The sequence below is a fragment of the Sebastes umbrosus genome, chromosome 5, assembly GCF_015220745.1.
Source record: "Sebastes umbrosus isolate fSebUmb1 chromosome 5, fSebUmb1.pri, whole genome shotgun sequence".
Taxonomy (NCBI): Eukaryota; Metazoa; Chordata; class Actinopteri; order Perciformes; family Sebastidae; genus Sebastes; species Sebastes umbrosus.
In genome coordinates this window covers 34,607,328-34,625,782 of record NC_051273.1, presented here as the reverse complement: position 1 = coordinate 34,625,782, position 18,455 = coordinate 34,607,328, and the positions used below count along the sequence as shown (strand labels likewise).

Sequence of the window (18,455 nt, the reverse complement as noted above, 5' to 3'; positions counted from 1 at the left end):
TGTGATCATTGCTAAAATTTAAAGGTTTTTAGCGAAGATGCATGTGTTTGGGAAGTAGTGAGCAACAGAGGCGAAGTCCCTCCCCTTCCAGTGTCCCCCATGGGACCATGAGGTCTTACTAAACAAACTCTCCATAGAGAGTAAAAAAAAGAATTGTCCTAATACTCTGACACAACGTATGTTTTTATTAAGGTTGTCAAAGTTAACGCAATAATAACGCAAATTTGTTTTGATGCCAGTAATTTCTTTAATGCATTAACGTAACTTGCAGTTTTAAAGCTAGAGTGACATCATATGAAACTAGAAAAACTGAGGTATCCATCGGTACCAACCGTGTCACACTAGCTTGTCGGGAAGAAGGTTAAATAACGCTCCAAATGTACGCTACCTTTTGGCGAGGAAAAACTGGCTTGGCCATTTTCTAAGAGGTCCTTTGACCTCTGACCTCAAGATATGTGAATGAAAATGGGTTCTATGGGTACCCACGAGTCTCCCCTTTACAGACATGCCCACTTTATGATAATCACATGCAGTTTGGGGCAAGGCATAGTCAAGTCAGCACACTGACACACTAACAGCTGTTGTTGCCTGTTGGGTATGAGTTTGCCATGTTATGATCTGAGCATATTTCTTTTATTTTTTTTTATGTGTGTGTGTCTCTGTAGGTGGTTTGGCAGCAGTGATCTACACTGATGTGCTCCAGACTGTGATCATGGTGGGGGGAGCCTTTTCTCTAATGTTCATAGGTAGGACACACATGTGCCCATATATATCTATATATATATCTATGGGCATGTGTTGTGCCCATAGTGTTCTAGTTCTAAAGTAAAGTGTGTGTGTGTGTGTGTGTGTGTGTGTGTGTGTGTGTGTGTGTGCGTGCGTGCGTGCGTGCGTGCGTGCGTGCGTGCGTGCGTGCGTGCGTGCGTGCGTGCGTGCGTGCGTGCGTGCGTGCGTGCGTGCGCACACAACGGCCTTGTTGATGGTTATATGTCAGCTGTTCCCTCGGTGACGGTCGCCAACACCACCTGCCACCTGCCTCGTAGTGACGCCTTCCACATGCTCAGAGACCCCGTGTCGGGGGACTTACCCTGGCCAGGTCTGCTGTTTGGGCTCAACGTACTGTCTACGTGGGTCTGGTGCACGGATCAGGTAGCTTCACCGACACTAGTAGTCCATAGAATCTTTGATCGGATCATCAGTCATTTTAAATGTGTGTATGTGCTTTGATGTGTGTGTGTTTTAACTGGTTATGAAACAGTCTCACTTTAATACTGATGCCTCTATATGACCTACGATGATTGAACTCTGTATCAGTAACAAGGAACAAACAAGACATATTGGCTATTTTACACTTTATTCATTTAATACACCGTCAGGAGCCTCAGTAGAGGTGGAAGATCCATACGCAGTCACAACAGCCTGGCACCTCCTCCTCATGCTGATCACCAACCTGGTCACACGTTGCTGTGGGATGGCGTTCCATTCCTCAACCAGGATTGGTTGCAGGTCAGCCAACGAGGTTGTGTTGGTCACTCTAACACGTACAGCACGCCCAAGCTGATCCCACAAGTGTTGAATTGGGTTGAGGTGTGGACTCTTGGCAGGCCGTTCCATTCTCTCTCCTCCCACATTGTGGAGGTAGTCTGTGATAACCCTGGCTCTGTGGGGGCGAGCGTTGTCATCTTGGAGGATGAAGTTAGGTCTCAGATTGTGGGGATATGGGATCGCCACTGGCTGCAGAATCTCATCCCGATATCTCACTGCATTGAGATGGCCTTCAATGATGACAAGCCTTGTTTTGCCAGTGAGGGAGATGCCGCCCCCCCCCCAACACCATGACACTGCCCCCACCAAAAGCTGTTACTCCATCGGTGCAACAATCAGCATAGCGTTCTCCGCGTCGTCTCCATACTTTGACCCTGCCATCCAACTTTGGCAGACAGAACCTGGACTCATCACTGAACATGACATTCCCCCACATGTTCAGGTTCCATTGTCTGTGTTGTCGACACCAGCGCAAACGGGCCTGACGGTGAAGGGCAGTCATTGCAGGCTTCCTGGTAGCCTTATGAGAATACACTGTTTACCATTGGCAGAGCATTTTGGCAAATTTTTCTTGGGCGTGCCACTTTGGTCAGCTCATGTTGGTTTAAATGTGCTATCGTAATAAATTTGACTTGATGTATTATGTTCAACGAGGGTCCTCAAGTATAGAGAGAGTAATATGTGTGTGTTTGTGTGTGCAGATTATAGTCCAGAGGTCTCTGTCAGCCAAGTCTTTGTCTCATGCCAAAGGAGGCAGCGTGTTGGGAAGCTACCTCAAACTGCTGCCCATGTTCTTTGTCGTCATGCCAGGCATGATCAGCCGATCACTGTTCCCAGGTCAGTCTATCTGCCTCTCCTCTTTATGTTCGAGTTCATTCATCATTTTTGATTTGACCTCAATAAACCAGCCAAAATACTTTCATTTATCTAATTAAATATATTTACATCCGTCGTCAAATTCATGGAATTGAATGAATGAAATTCAACACAGTTTTCTAACTCACACATTTGGCTTTGAGAGACGGTGATGCATCGTAGAAGCTGGACAAAGATGTGTAACTAACTAACTCTAAATATCTGTTATTCTCTGTGTGTGTGTTGTTGTAGATGAGGTGGGCTGTGTGGATCCAGCAGTGTGTCAGAGTGTGTGTGGAGCTTCAGTCGGTTGCTCCAACATCGCCTACCCTAAACTAGTGGTGGAGCTGATGCCTGCGGGTGAGTCACACACACACACACACTACAAACACAAATATGCACACGCACACGTGCACACTACACACACACATACTACATACACACACGTGCACACACACACTAAGGTCTTGTTTGGGCCCTCAATGCATTATAAAATAAAAGCACAATATAATAAAGGCACAACATCAGCATAATCACTTCCTGTATTAGATTGTTTTGTCCACCTTTACACCGTCACTGTGTGTGTTCTTTCCACCTTGAGGGAGCGAGATGCTGTCCAGCTCTCTCACAGTCACTTGTTGACCTGGTAAACTCACCTGAACCTGTCTGCAGAATGTGGGCAGCCGTGGTGTCCCTCACATTTATAGGTTTATTGAATGAACTAATGTATGAGTTATCTTTACACTTAAAAACACACGTCCCGAGGCTTCCGGGAAGATGGCGGAGAGAGTAGACGCATAGTGAACTTGCTCTCCCGAGTCGGTTAAAATAAACCCTCAAAACAAATGTAACTCGACAGTAAAAGTAAGATATGAGAAGAAAATATAATACAAGAAGTCGGAATAACAATAAAAAGTAAAACAAAACACGAGAACAACCTGCAACAAAAGCTAACTCCGAACACGAAGCTAGCGAACACGAGGAGGACACAACGGAGAGAATGGAACAGGACCACACAGAGATGCTGCGAGAGGGACTCGCTACCATCAGTAAAGATATAAAAGAGCTCAAACAGGAGTTACGACACGAACTAAACATGTTTAAAGTCGAGCTGAAGAGGGAGATGAAGGAAGAAATCACCAATCTCCAGCAAGAAATAGACCGTAAGCTAACAGAAAACCACCGCGAGCTACAGAAACAACAGGCGAGCATCACAGAAACACAGACCCGCATAGCTGAGCTGGATGAGTGGAAGACAGACGCCAACGAGACACTGACGGCGGTGTGGGAGCAGACATGTCGGATGCAAGGGAAACTAACTGACCTCGAAGGAAGATCAAGAAGAAATAATATTCGAGTTTTCGGCCTACTGGAGGATACCGAAGGTAGCTCCACATCCAAATACCTGGAGCAGCTCCTGAGCGCTGAACTCGAGTTACCAGAAGGAACTAATCTCCAGATCCAACGGGCCCACAGGTCGCTCGCCCCAAAACCGAGCCAGAGCACCGCCGCACCCAGATCAGTGGTGGTCAACTTTCTGCAGTTTGAGACGAAGGAGATGATTTTAAGGAAAGCGTGGCAGAAGAAGATACACGTCGGAGGTAAACAACTTTTCTTTGACCATGACTATCCTACTGAAATTGTCCAGAAACGAAAGGCATATGCGGGCATCAAAAAGGCGCTCAAGGAAAAAGGAATCCGGTTCCAGACACCGCTCGCTAAAATACGGATTCATTGGAATAACGGAGTGAAGACATACGACAGCGCCAGGGAAGCAGCCCGGGACATGAAGGAGAGAGGGTTCACGGTGGAAGTGCCAGGCGGCGACCCGGGACCTGCAGCGGACAGGATGATGCGAGGAGCGGCGGAGTGGCAACGGCAGGGGAAGGACCAGAGGCTGGGTACAGCGCACCGGGTGAGGGAGAAGCTGCAAAACTAACAGTGGAGATCATAAAACGTTTTGCTTAAGGAAAGAGATCCCACTGTGGACCAGGAGAAAAGCAGGTAGGGTTATGGACTGCAACAACATATAGCTGAATGAGAAGAGACGATGAAAAACTTTAAAGGGGCAGACTTTGCATCAAAGACTAATTAAAAAACATTGAACCAAGCTTTGCCCATATTCAACAGAAAAATGACTATACAACAGAACGGATACACAGTGGAGATATCTGAATTCTTTTTTTTTCAGACTTCTTTAGTTTAATTATTACATTGAGGACCGGCTGGGAGAGGTCAGGTTGTTTAAGTTGGACTTATCTAGACGCAGTGAAACCCCACTAGTTGGGTGTAGTTCTGGGTCTAGGGAGGGGCCCTCAGTAGAGATGGGGATTTCCCCTCCACCCACCAACGGGGATTTGGGGATGAACGGGAGATCACCCCACATTTGGAGGTTCCTTGTATTTCTGGTTTGTATTATGTTAATAACTGTTCATGTGTGTGTTGTTATGTTTTTGAGGGGATACGGTGAAATCAATCACATTAAGTGTAATGATGCAGTGTCAGGGACTTAAGCTGATGTCTTTGAATGTAAATGGTTTGGGTAATCCAATTAAGAGGGCCAAAGTCATGACTAAATTGAAAAAAGAGAAAATGCATATTACTTTTTTACAAGAAACCCACTTATCGCGACAAGAACACGAAAAATTGAAAAGATTTGGATACAAAAACACATATTATAGCTCACATACTTGTAGTCATAAAAGAGGAGTGGCAATCTTGATATCAAACTCAGTTAAATTAGAAATTTTTAAAGAAATAAAAGACAAAGAAGGGAGGTATATCATAATAAAGGGCAAAGTTGATAATAATGTTCTAACGCTGGTAAATGTCTATGCGCCCCCAGATAGCGATAAATACTTTTTCAAATCCCTATTTGATATCATTGCAGTGGAAACAGAAGGAATTTGTATATGCAGGGGGGATCTGAATGTAGTATTGAACCATAGTCTTGATGCGACAAGCAAAAAGAAGAATAAGAACCAGTTAACAAAACTACTAAACACTACATGTGAAGAAATTGGTTTCCTGGATGTCTGGAGGAATTTTCACCCTTTAGAAAGAGACTATACGCATTACTCAATACCGCACTCAGTCTACTCCAGAATAGACTATTTTTTAATGCAGAAAGAAGACTGCTATAGGGTAACAGACTGCAGAATTGGAGTGGCCGATGTATCAGACCATAATGCTATATACTTAACTATTCAAATGGATAGTAGAAGGAAAAACACAGTATGGCGTTTAAATGTTGGCATGCTGAATGATAAAACAACTGTTAATGACATTAAATTGGAAATCAAAAGATATCTAGAGGAGAATGATAATGGGGAGGTGGACCCATCCATATTATGGGACACATTGAAGGCTGTAATACGAGGAAGGTTAATAGCTAGGGCATCATATATTAAAAAGGCCAGAATGAAAACATACGATAAATTGATATTAGACCTGAAGGATTTAGAACAGAAGTATAAAAATAATAAGGACCAGAAAACGTATAAACAAATAGAAGATTTGAGGAGACAAATGGATGGGATATTGGGTCAAGAGGTGGAGAAAAAAGCAAGATTTGTAAAACAGGCATATTATGAGCTGGGCCCTAAATCCACTAAATTACTTGCCCGAAGGATACGCAAACAACAGGCCGATAATACCATACACAAAATTAAAGACCCCTGTACACAGAAATTGAAGAGTGATCCAAAAGAAATAGAACATATATTCCAGGAATATTATAAAGAATTATATACACAAACTTCTACAGCAGATTGAGAATCAATAAAGACTTTTTTACGTACAATTGATCTGCCCTGTATTGGAGAGACACAAAATAAAACAATCACTGCAGAAATATCACTGGACGAGATAGAGAAGGCAATTGGTAGGATGAAAACAAACAAGGCCCCAGGTAGCGACGGTTTTCCTATAGAATGGTATAAATTATTCCGTAACGAGCTGAAGCCACTTCTTCTGAGAACCTTTAACTGGATTATAAAGGAAGGCAAGACACCCCCATCATGGAAAGAGGCAATTATAACACTAATCCCCAAAGAGAACAAAGACAAGGAAAATTGTACTAACTACAGACCGATATCAATTCTAAATGTGAACTATAAATTATATACCTCAATTATCTCCAAACGATTTGAAAAGTTCATGCCAGATTTAATTGATGAAGACCAGACTGGTTTTATAACAGGCAGACAAACACAAGATAGTATTAGAAGAACCCTACATATAATACACAAGATTCAAAAAGAAAGTACACGCGCTATCCTGATAAGCCTAGATGCAGAAAAGGCTTTCGATAGGGTTAATTGGGAATTTTTATATCAAACACTAGAAAGATTTGGCTTTTCCCAGAATTCTATTCAAGTTATTAAAGCAATCTACCAGCAACCCTCTGCAAGAGTAAAGGTGAATGGGTCCTTGACGGAGAGATTTGTGTTAGGAAGAGGAACGAGACAGGGATGTTGTCTTAGCCCTACCCTGTTTGCTATATATATTGAACCATTGGCTCAAGCGATCCGTCAAGATAGGGAACTGAGGGGAATAACTATAAAAGACAGAGAACATAGAATTGGCCTTTTTGCAGATGACGTAATGATGTATCTCACGGATGTAAACACTTCCTTTCCAAGGATGATGGAGATCATAGATAAATTTAATTTCTATGCAGGATATAAATTGAATATTTCAAAAACTCAAATCCTCCTATTTAACTGTGTTCCTCCAGAAGAAATCAGGCAAAAGTATAATATTAAATGGGATTCAAAATCAATTAAATACTTAGGGGTACATATAACGAAAAATATATCAATGTTGTATGGGGCCAATTATAACCACATTAACCTAAACATAAGAAGGGATATAGAAAGATGGTCCACATACCCAATGGATTTTAGCAGTAAAATAAATGTGGTGAAAATGAATATTTTGCCAAGGTTATTGTACTTGTTTCAATCTCTGCCAATAGAGGTCCCACTAAAACAATTCACAGAATGGGATAAATTAATATCTAGATTTATTTGGGGAGGGAAGAAGGCCAGAGTTCGATACACTACACTTCAGTTGCCAAAGGACAAAGGTGGAATGGCACTTCCAAATTTTAGGACATATTTCTATGCAGCCCAACTTCAACCTCTAATTAATTGGTGTGATGATAGCTACATAGCTAGGTGGAAAGAGATTGAGACATGTATCCCTGATTTCCACATCCAGGCACTCTTGGGAGAAAAAGCGCTTCCAGGGCATATCAAGAATATAATCGATCCAATAACAATATTTACTTTGGAAACCTGGTTCACTCTTACCAGACAACTTAAATTGAAAAATCGACAAAAAGTGCTAAAATGGATAGCTTTGGATGGGGAGTTCAGACCAGGGATGTATGACTCAACATTTAAAGAATGGATGAAAAAAGGAATGACTGCGTTTTGTACTGTTACTAAAAATGGAGACCTGAGAAGTTTTCAAGATTTGAAGGACAGATTTGCACTTCGCAACCAAGACTTGTTTAGATATTTCCAACTGAGAGAATATTACAACAAAAACGTAAAAAGGGAGGCACCAGAAGAGAAGAATCCAGTGGTAGAAGTTATAGTCAATGCATATCATCAAAAAGCATCAAGGATTATCTCTAAACTTTATCATGGCTTAATGGAATGTCAAGCAAAGAATACATCCTATGTGAAATTAAAGTGGGAAAAGGAATTGAACATCAAAATCTCAGAAGAAGAATGGCATGATATGTGTGTAACACTACAGACATCCACTAATTCACAATTCTGGAGAGAATTTAATTGGAAAAATCTGATTCGTTTCTTCATTACGCCTAACATAAAAAGCAAGCAAATTCTAAGACAACAAACATGCTGGAGACAATGTGGCCATACAGATGCAAATCATGCACATATCTTCTGGAGTTGCCCAAAAATAGAACCATTTTGGGACAGAGTGAACTCAGTATTAAAGGAGGTATTAGGATATATAATCATTAAGAAATGTTCCATTTTGTACCTGGGTAATATAACTTCAGTGGTGCTGAAGGAAGATCAGTACCTGGTTAAAATCCTACTCACAGCTGGCAGAAAGGCCATTACAAGAAAATGACTTGTAGCGGACACCCCCAGACTTAGTCAATGGTTAGAAATAGTACAGGGAATATTTGTGATGGAGAAAATGACTTATTCTCTAAGAGTGAAAGAAGATGAGTTTAACAGAAAATGGGAAAAATGGATTAGGTATAGACATAAAGACATAAGCATTGTATAATTGTACTGTAAAAACTGTAAGTTATTGGAAAATGTTTTAAGAAGAAAATAACCCTGAATACTACATCATCAATTGTAAACTGAACCCCTCACTGCACTGTTGCAAGTTTCGTTTCTATATGTGTGTTTTATTTGTGTATGCAAAAAAGCAATAAAGACTAAAATGACAAAAAAAAAAAAACACACGTTCCCTTCACCCCCCTTAAAATAACCTAATTTATTGTCATTGAATAAGAGTGCATTTATGTTTCTAGTAAAACAATACACCATCATTGTGATATGTCTTGATACACCTTACAGTGAAGGTGTCAGTAAATAAATATCTAAACATAATAAATAAGGTTTAATGATCTCTAATTACAACAGTTCTGATCGGTCAGGAATAGGCGTGGTTTTAAATATTAATAGCTATTTACAGACTGTGTGGGCTAAAACACACAAGAAGCCTGATTCTCCTTTACAATAATTCTCTACATGTTTACAATCAGGCAGGTAAACTCATTCAAATATGCAATAATTAAGATCAGTGTATATGATGGAAGAGAGTGTGCAAAACACACTTTTCTTTGTACTTTATTTTTGTACTTTATACAAATTCACTGAATCAGCAGAACTTCAGTCTGAGTTGAATATTTACAGCAAATGATGAGAGACATGAGCAGAAATTAATTCATATTATTTATTTATATTATTATTTATTTTATTTTATTAGATGTTCATTATTATGCACTGATTGTGGGAGAACTGGATCACCCAGATCGAACCCGTGCGTAACACAACAGTAGACAACACTGACTACTGAGGCGGCGCTGAGAGCTCAAGCCCTCGCATTCATTCAGAAGGAAAAAGTCAATTTTTCCTTCAAGATGAATGACACATTGAAGACATTTTTTATATATATATAAAATATATATATGTGGGATAAACCGGAGCCCCCGGAGAAAACCCCATAAACCACCTTAACGCCTCGTCACGGCGGTGAACATTGAGGAGAAGAACCTGCACATGCAGGACCTCTGTCTCGGTGGTGCCATCAGGTGACCTTTGACGGCGGAGGCGATACGGTCTCCGAGTGCCGGTTTACCCCCTTTCAAGGACACCAGCACCCACGTCGCATTGCCCCACGTCTTAATTAGGTCCCGGTAAATGGTCTTTTCGAGGTTTTCCCATGTTTCTGGGCTGGAATCGAAATCGAGACCCTCGACTTCGGCCCACGTTTGTTCAAAAAGACGCTGGATGATGTCATGGACGTTTGAAAGGGTCCAGGTCACTTTCGCCTTCTTGAAGATCCGCGTGACCAGCCTCTCCAAGATCACCTCGACGCAGTTTTTGTTTTGTACATTCCGCGCTCGACGTTCACAGTCATCACGAAAAACCGGGGCAGGTGGGGCAGTGATTGCCAAAGGTTTCCTGGCCCTCGGCTTAGTGCCCAGTATGGCGTGTCTCATATTGTTGGCGAGGTCGCCGGACTGACAGATCTGCCACCATCTGGCCAGAGACAGGAAACCGAGCACCTTCCGCTGCAATTCGGCGCGCATGTTAGCACGTATCACCGGCTCGGGGATGATCTCTGGTCCGTGTAGGATGTGTGTGTAGAGGAGATCACTTAAGACCTTTGTGAACTCCAAGACTCGACCGGGGGGAATGTTTAGGAGCGGAGTGCCGAGTCCCAGAAGATCGCGGTTCTCTGTTTTTTTCATCAGATCGTTAATCTTCTTCGTGAGAGACTTTGCCGACTCCCGACTGTGAACTTTGGAGCTTCGGTGGAATTTTTTCCTCATCTGTGCCACGATGCGATGGATGCAAGATTTGGCAAAGCACTTTGCCAAAAGCGTCTTAATTTTGCTTCTGATGTTTTTCTTGGAGCGTTTGCTCTTCTGCTCCGAAGGAGTCTGTCTTACAGCCTCTTCGGCGATACTCCGAGCAATTTCTTCCGCGACGTCTTCAATCTCCCGAGCGCTTTGAGACTGCAACAGCGCGTACTCGGAGTCCGGCACGTCAACCAAGAGAGGTTCGGTGATGACGTTCAACTGCTTCTTGATGATGATTTGGACAATAGCGATGTCTTTCATCGAAATCACGACGTCAGACGAAGGCGTCGTCGCATGGCGGTCTTTGGCGTCTGAAGGTTCCAGTTCCACATCTGATTCTTCGTAGATGGTCCTCTGCTTGCGCTGTCGAGGCGAGAACACCGACTTCATCTTGCCAATGAATGTCTGGCACATTTTGCAGGCGTGCAGAATCATGCTGTTGAGTCTGCCGGGAGGAGTGAGGCGCTGAACTATGCCCTCGGGGCTGGAGAGGGCACTTTGGACGCTCTCCGAAACCTCTGCAGAGATCAATGTCGTCAAGTTTTTGGAGCTTGGACACTGAACCGAGACGTCGACACCCAGAGCTTCGGCAAAACTCTGAGAGATTGTGTCGCCCAGATTGATTTGGACGTCGTCCTCAGACGCCAGGGTCGTGCTCCCGAGAGATTTCAGGAAAGCTTTTGTCAAGGCCGCTGTCATGTCCAACAGCAACTCTCCCATCATGGTCATAGTGGCGTCGTCGGGGCTGCCGGATTTCAAAAATCCCCACTGATCCGCCGTCATCCCCTTAAAGAAGGAGTTGAGCAGCTTGGAAACAGCGCGACGGACGTTGAACTCGGGCATGATGGATTCTGGCTGGGAAGTTCTTGATGATACCATGATGCTGATTTACGGTCAATTCTTGTCGATGCTTCGTGGTTTTTGGAGAGAAATTCACTGCTTCTCTCAGTAGATAGTCTGATGAGTGAAAATAATCGTTAGTTGCAGCCCTAATTATTATTAACTAACATGTAAGCTGCATTTAGATATTGGGGCTAATTTTAACTGCTTCATATACTGTTGGGAGGTTTAATCTAAAGCAATGCATTCATAAAATTCATAAAATTCATACCTCTTTCTCTTGAGACTTGAAACTGCTTCTCTCAGTCGATGTGTTTCGTCTGATCGAGTCTTCAGATTCAACTACAGTTGTGTGATTCTGGGACTCTCTCCTGAATGTCACTCCTTTATGATGTCACCGCTCCTTTAAGATGTCACAACTGATGTCACCACTCCTTTAATTCATCACAGTGTTCCATCTGGTGATGTCACGATGCAGTGATGATGTCACGATGCAGTGATGATGTCACCACTGCTGTGATGTCACCACTGCTGTGATGTCACCCAAACACACACACATGCACACACACGTGCACATACACCTGCACACACATACATGCCTTATTTTCTCCGTATTTTACTTATTATACCTTCTAACCTTGCACCTTGCACTCAGGTGTGCTCTGTCGATTAATCCTCCGTGCCTATCGCTGTTGTCAGGACATATTAGTAGAAACTAAAGATCATACGGTACTTAATATTCATAAATTTATATAAAATAGTATTGTATAGTACAGCATGTAAAGCACTGTAAAGTGCTGTGGTATACGTCTCAAATTTCCATAGACACATCTTGAAAATAGGACATTTTATGAAAGGAGAACGTCTTGAGAACAAAACAAGAGAAAGAACTCTTATTATTGGAGATTCTTTATTAGGAAAACCCCCTCAGATATACCATGTATACATGTTAAAATACATTTTTAGTGAAATCAGCTGTGCTTTTATTTGCTTCTGCAGTATTATTATTATGTTGTTTTTTTTCCCTGTGTAAAATGATTAATGATCAAATAATAGAGTTTTATAGTTGAATGTAAACCTGATATTTCTCCGTGACTGCGCCATCTTTTTGACGTGCAGGTCTTCGTGGTCTGATGCTAGCGGTGATGTTAGCTGCTCTGATGTCATCGCTGACCTCCATCTTTAACAGCAGCTCCACTCTGTTTACACTGGACCTCTACCACAGAGCCAGACCTGACGCCTCGGAGAGGGAACTCATGATAGTCGGAAGGTAGTAGTGTCGAGACTATCTGACACATATAGAGAAAACACCCCCTTGATTCAAAATGATGTAGGTAAAGCAATGATAATAATAATAGGCTCGTTGGAGATGAGCCAGGCCTGTGCAGAATCGATCACCGGCGATCGCCGCGCAATGCACGCCGGTTGGATTTGTGTCCGACTTGATGCCGACTCGCTCCGACGTCACACACACGTGGGCAACGATAACCTCACGAGATTGAGGCGGTCGCAGATTTTAGAGCCAGGCAACGCAGCTGCTCTCCACAAACTGCAAGACCCAGGGTATTATGGGAAACGCCTGATCAAAGAGCTGATTGGCTCTTAGTTCTGACAGCAAACACCACGTGTTGTAGAAAGTCCTAACCTTCTGTGTAATTGTAATATTTAACAGTAGTTGTAGGATATTAGTCTCGTGTTGTGCAATGAAGGTTTCATCTGTTAACAAACACATCTTGTGTGATTGATAATAATGATTATTATAATAATGAAGGTTATTTATATATAACACTTATCAAAACGAGTGCTCATTATGTGCTTTACAAGGCGGACATAAAAATAATAAAGGATAGAATCCAATGCCAGATACACGCACATTTCCATATAGATTTACAAACAAATATAAATAAATCCCAACGTGGTCTGAAAACTACAAGTGGCCTACAGATCGGATCTAACAGGAAGTCACTTCTTCTGTGACTTCCTGTAAATTCATTGAAGGCTGCTGGAAACTGTCCGACTTGACCGCAGCTTTTTGTCCCCGCCCCCTGCTGCTGCTGCTGCTGCTGCTGCTGCTGCTGCTGCTGCTGCTGCCGCCTGATGTCGTCTACTTTCCAGACGAGGCGCAGTTCATCTCTAACGGTGATGATGGTGACCATGCAACAGCAACACTGACGGCAAAATGGATAGTAGTGATAATGTCATGGACATTAGACCCGGGATAGGTAACCTGAAACGCCAGATGGTTCCTTAGCTACACAGAACAGTAAATCTATTTTCCTATCTGATCCAGGAATCCTCCCAACTGTAAAGACTTAAAGGTTGAAACAAGCCGTTAGGATTTCTGTCCATCTGTGATGTCACAAATATACAATATTTAATAATAATAATAATATGTTAGATTTATATAGCGCTTTATAGTAATCTCAAAGACGCTTTAACATAGTCGGGGGGAAAACGGTGTGAGACAGACAGACAGGAGACGAACGACAAAAAGCGACATACACAGGCACAATCACATACATACACATGGACTGATGGGTAGGGGGGCTACGGGTAAGCAGATGAGAAAAGATGTGTTTTGAGGCGGGACTGGAATGTGGTGAGGGAATCGGAGTCTCTGATGAGATTGGGGAGTGAGTTCCAGAGCTCGGGAGCTGCCCTGGAGAATGCTCTGTCCCCAAAGCTGCGGAGTTTGGACGTGGGGGTGGAGAGTAAACCAGCCGAGGTGGATCTGAGGGACCGTTGAGGTTGGTAGGGGGAGAGGAGTTCAAAGAGATAGGGGGGTGCAAGTTGGTGGAGGGCTTTGTAGGTGAGGGTCAGGATTTTGTAGGAGATCCGGTGGGAGACGGGGAGCCAGTGAAGGTCTTTCAGGACTGGGGTGATATGATGCCATGATTTGGTGTGGGTGAGGAGTCGGGCAGCTGCATTCTGGACCAGTTGTAATTTATTTATGGAGGTGTTGCTGATGCCATAGAGGAGTGAGTTGCAATAGTCAAGGCGGGAGGAGATGAAGGCGTGGATGAGTTTCTCTGCTGTAGGGGGTGTGAGGGACGGACGGATTTTTGCGATATTGCGAAGGTGGAAGAAGGATATTTTGACCAGTTGGCGGATGTGGGGCTCAAGGGAGAGGGTGGAGTCGAAGATCACGCCAAGGTTACGTGCCTGGGGGGTGGGGGAAACAGAAGTGCCATCGATGTTGAGTGTGAGGTTGTTGGTTTTGGTGAGGGTGGATTTGGAGCCGATGAGGAGGAGTTGTGTTTTGTCGCTGTTGAGTTTCAGAAAGTTCTGTTGCATCCAGGCTTTAATTGCAGAGAGGCAGGAGTTGATGTGGGAGAGCGGTGGGTTGTGAGGGGTGTTGGTGCTGAGGTAGATCTGAGTGTCGTCAGCATAGCAGTGGAAGTCCAGGTTGAAGTGGCGTAGGATCTGACCGAGGGGGAATAAGTAGATTATGAACAGGAGTGGACCGAGTACAGAGCCTTGGGGGACACCTTGTGTGACTGTGGATGTGGCAGAGGAGTTGTTGTGAAGGGAGATGAAGTGAGATCTGTTGGTGAGGTATGACTGGAGCCAGCTGAGTGCAGTACCTTCGATACCGATGTCTTGGAGTCTGGTGAGAAGAATGTTGTGACTCACGGTATCGAAGGCTGCACTCAGGTCCAGGAGGATGAGGATGTTGAGGGCTCCGGTGTCAGCAGAGGTGAGGAGGTTATTGAGGACTTGGAGGAGTGCAGTTTCTGTGCTGTGGAGGGGGCGAAAGCCAGATTGGAGGGGTTCAAGCAGGTTGTTGGAATGCAGGTGGGATTGGAGCTGGGTGGAGACGAGGCGTTCGAGGGTTTTGGAGAGGAAGGGGAGGTTGGAGATAGGGCGGTAGTGATTGAGACAGGAGGGGTCCAGACCAGGTTTCTTGAGTGTGGGGGTGACAGCAGCAGTTTTGAAGGCTGAGGGGACAGTTCCATGGGACAGTGAGGAGTTGAAGAGGTCGGTGAGGTAGGGGCATAGGACAGGGAGGCAGGACTTCCGCAGGTGGGGTGGGGAGGGGGTCCAGGGAGCAGGTGGTGGGTTTGGATGTGCTGATGAGTTTGGCAATGGTTGCTGAGTCAACAGGGTCGAACCGGGAGAGGCGGTGCTGGGGGGGAGGGGTCAGGTGGTCCAGAGGGATGGAGAGAAAAGGGGTCGGTGTGGTTGCTGCTGGGTCAGACACGGGGAGCAGTGAGTTGTTGATGGTGGTGATTTTGTCGCTGAAGAACTGAAGGAATGAGTTACATAGATCGGGTGAGGGGTCAGAGAGGGTGTTGGCACGAGGCTTGAGGAGAGTGTTGACAGTGGAGAAGAGGGTTCGGGGGTTACGGGTGGGGTCATTGATGATGGTGGAGAAGTAGTCAGATTTGGCAGCAGTGATGGCGTCTTTGTAGGTGATGAGGTGAGATTTGTAGGCTTCGAGGTGAACAGGGAGTGTTGATTTTCTCCAGAGGCGTTCAAGTTGGCGGCCGGTCTGTTTGAGTTTTCTGAGGTGGGGTGTGAACCAGGGGGAGGAGGTGTTGAAACAGTTTTGGTTCTCAGGGGGGCCAGTGAGTTGAGGGAGGCAGACAGGGTGGCGTTGAGGTGGTTGGTGAGATCATCGGGCGAGGTGGGGGGTGGGTCCAGGTGGAGGGCAGCAGATAGCAGGTCGGAGAGATGGAGGGGATCAATGGACTTTTACATTACATGGTTTTAAATGTAAACAATCTTAATGTGTGCAGTGTATGTAAATGACATCAGCTAACAGGAAGTAAACATGGACCCAGACTGTTGCCTAGCAACGCAATTCCATCAGAATGAGCTAAACCGGAGCGTTTCAGACAGAGGATAAATACAGGCATATTCAGACAGACAGTATGAGGAAAATAAAGTGTTTTTTTAACATTACAGCATGTAAACATGTTTTAGTAGAAACACAAAATACAAGTATGAAACTGAAAATGAGCATGATATGGGACCTTTAAGACTCTGTTTGACCTCACCCAAAGCTGATAGATTATAATATTTTGTGTATTTTCAGGGTGTTCATCCTGGTCTTGGTGTGTGTTAGTCTGTTGTGGATTCCAGTCATCCAAACAGCCAACAGTAGACAGCTGTTTGATCACGTCCAGTCAGTCACCAGCTTTCTAGCTCCGCCCATCACCGCCGTTTTCCTCATGGCTATCTTCTGGCCACGTGCCAACGAGCAGGTAGGTTTTACTTTCACACATTCAGAAATTCAGAGCGTTAATATATCATCATCAACTATTAGTCTACGTAAAGATATACTAATGTCTACCTGAGTCTATGATATCACAGCATTATTTATTTTATTTATTAGGTTAGTCCCATTGAGATCAAAGATCTCTTTTACAAGGGAGACCGGGCCAAGATAGCAGCAACACAGTTATAGTAAAAGTAACAGACAACACATAAATTAACAACATTATAAAACTTGCATTTCACCAGAGCTTTAAACTCAGTCAAGGTAACTACGTTTTGAAGTTGAAAGATCAGATTGTAAATTATTCCAAGCGTTAGGTGCCGAAAACCTCAAAAGCTTTCTTTCCCATTCAGTTCGTACTTTGGGAACAACCAATTGCAAAATGTCCATAGAAGGAAGATTATGACTTCCAGTTTTCCTTTTTAAAAGAGAAGACAAGTAAGAAGGAATTATACCCAGAATGCTTTTGTAGATAAACGCATACCAATGACTGAGGCGACGAGCACATAAGGATGACCGGTTCACTTTAGAGTAGAGTACACCATGGTGAGTCAAAGAATGACAGTTTGTAATGAATCTCAGTGACCCGTGATACACGCTATCCAGCATGTGAAGACAATGAGCAGAAGCATTCGTATACAACACATCTCCATAGTCAATAACAGGTAAAAAGGTAGATTCCACCAGTTTCTGTTTCACACAAAAAGAAAAGCAAGACTTGTTTCTGTAGTAAAATCCTAATAATATATATTAATATATCATCATCAACTGTGTCTGGAGAGTGAACTGGAGTAACGTTTAACATTTCTTTACTAATAAAAGTGCTAAAAAACACTTTCATAGAACATTTGTCGTCCTTAAATACAAGGTGAAAATCCTTAGTATTGATACCATCGATTTTTGCGTTTCAAATCGATTTTATATCGATATACATCTCCCTTGAAGGACAACTTGCCGAGTACCTATCGATGTACTTGGATCGTAGGAATATAAATCGATACAACGTTGTAGTTGGTGAATCGTTACACCCCTAATTGAGACATATGATCAGAAGGTTTTGTTAAATGCTTGCTACTGAAAAGGAGTTCAATGTTTCTTCAACTTTCTTAACTTTGTCGTCACTGTCAACATGATCTACCTGCATCAGAAACCTGTAGGAGAAAACACAAGCAGCCACTTCTAGTTCTTGTGGTCTCCACTTGGTATCTCCATAGCCGCTGTAGCCCCAACAACATGTAGTTATATATTTGAGGAGGCACATGTCAGCTGTGCTATTAGCCCTTAATATAAAACTAAAAATCTAGCCTAATAAAGGTATTGAAACTAGATTTTGACACTGGACACCTCTAAGAGACAGGGACAAAGATGAATTAATGCCCTTTTCACTTCAGTGCTGTTTTTTTAAAGGTCCCATATCGTGCTCATTTTCAGGTTCATACTTCTATTTTGGGTTTGATAGCAGTTTCGCCAGTAAGTTACTATAATTTTACAGGAAAAGGTTTTACAGTGTAGTCTAATGATTCCTCGGTGGTGAATGGCTTGGATGAGTTTAAAGTGTGCCTTAGCAGTTTGTCGGGTTTGTGAATCCAAAGCCTGTCTGGGGGGTAAAGGTGAGTGTCTGGGGGTGTATCTGGTTCTGTCTGTGTAACCTGTGTGGTTGTGTGTGTCTAATGTGCTCTTGCCTATTTCTAGGTGTGTGGCTAGCTGGCGACCTGCCAGCTCTCCCCCTATCCCGACCCCGTCGGTGTTCAGACCCTCCAACCCTGTGCCCAAACTGTGGTCCCACCGGAAGATTCGACTTGTCGATTCTCCGTGGGGGTTCTGGCCTGTACCGTGGTCCAATTTTGGTGTTCTTCCACCCCGATTGGTTGAACCAGAAGCCTAGCTTTAAGATTTAAAAAGAGACTA

At 43.6% G+C, this 18,455-nt stretch overlaps 1 protein-coding gene across 1 annotated transcript; it reads left to right on the top strand.

Moving 5' to 3' along the window:
- The first annotated feature begins 970 nt into the window (after positions 1-970).
- Positions 971-18,432, top strand: LOC119488534 (sodium/glucose cotransporter 4-like). Its single transcript, XM_037770269.1, has 5 exons — positions 971-1,149; positions 2,247-2,382; positions 2,653-2,760; positions 12,446-12,596; positions 18,240-18,432. The coding sequence occupies exons 1-5, from the start codon at positions 988-990 to the stop codon at positions 18,430-18,432; spliced, it is 750 nt and encodes a 249-aa protein (XP_037626197.1). The 5' UTR covers positions 971-987.
- Positions 18,433-18,455: the final 23 nt, after the last annotated feature.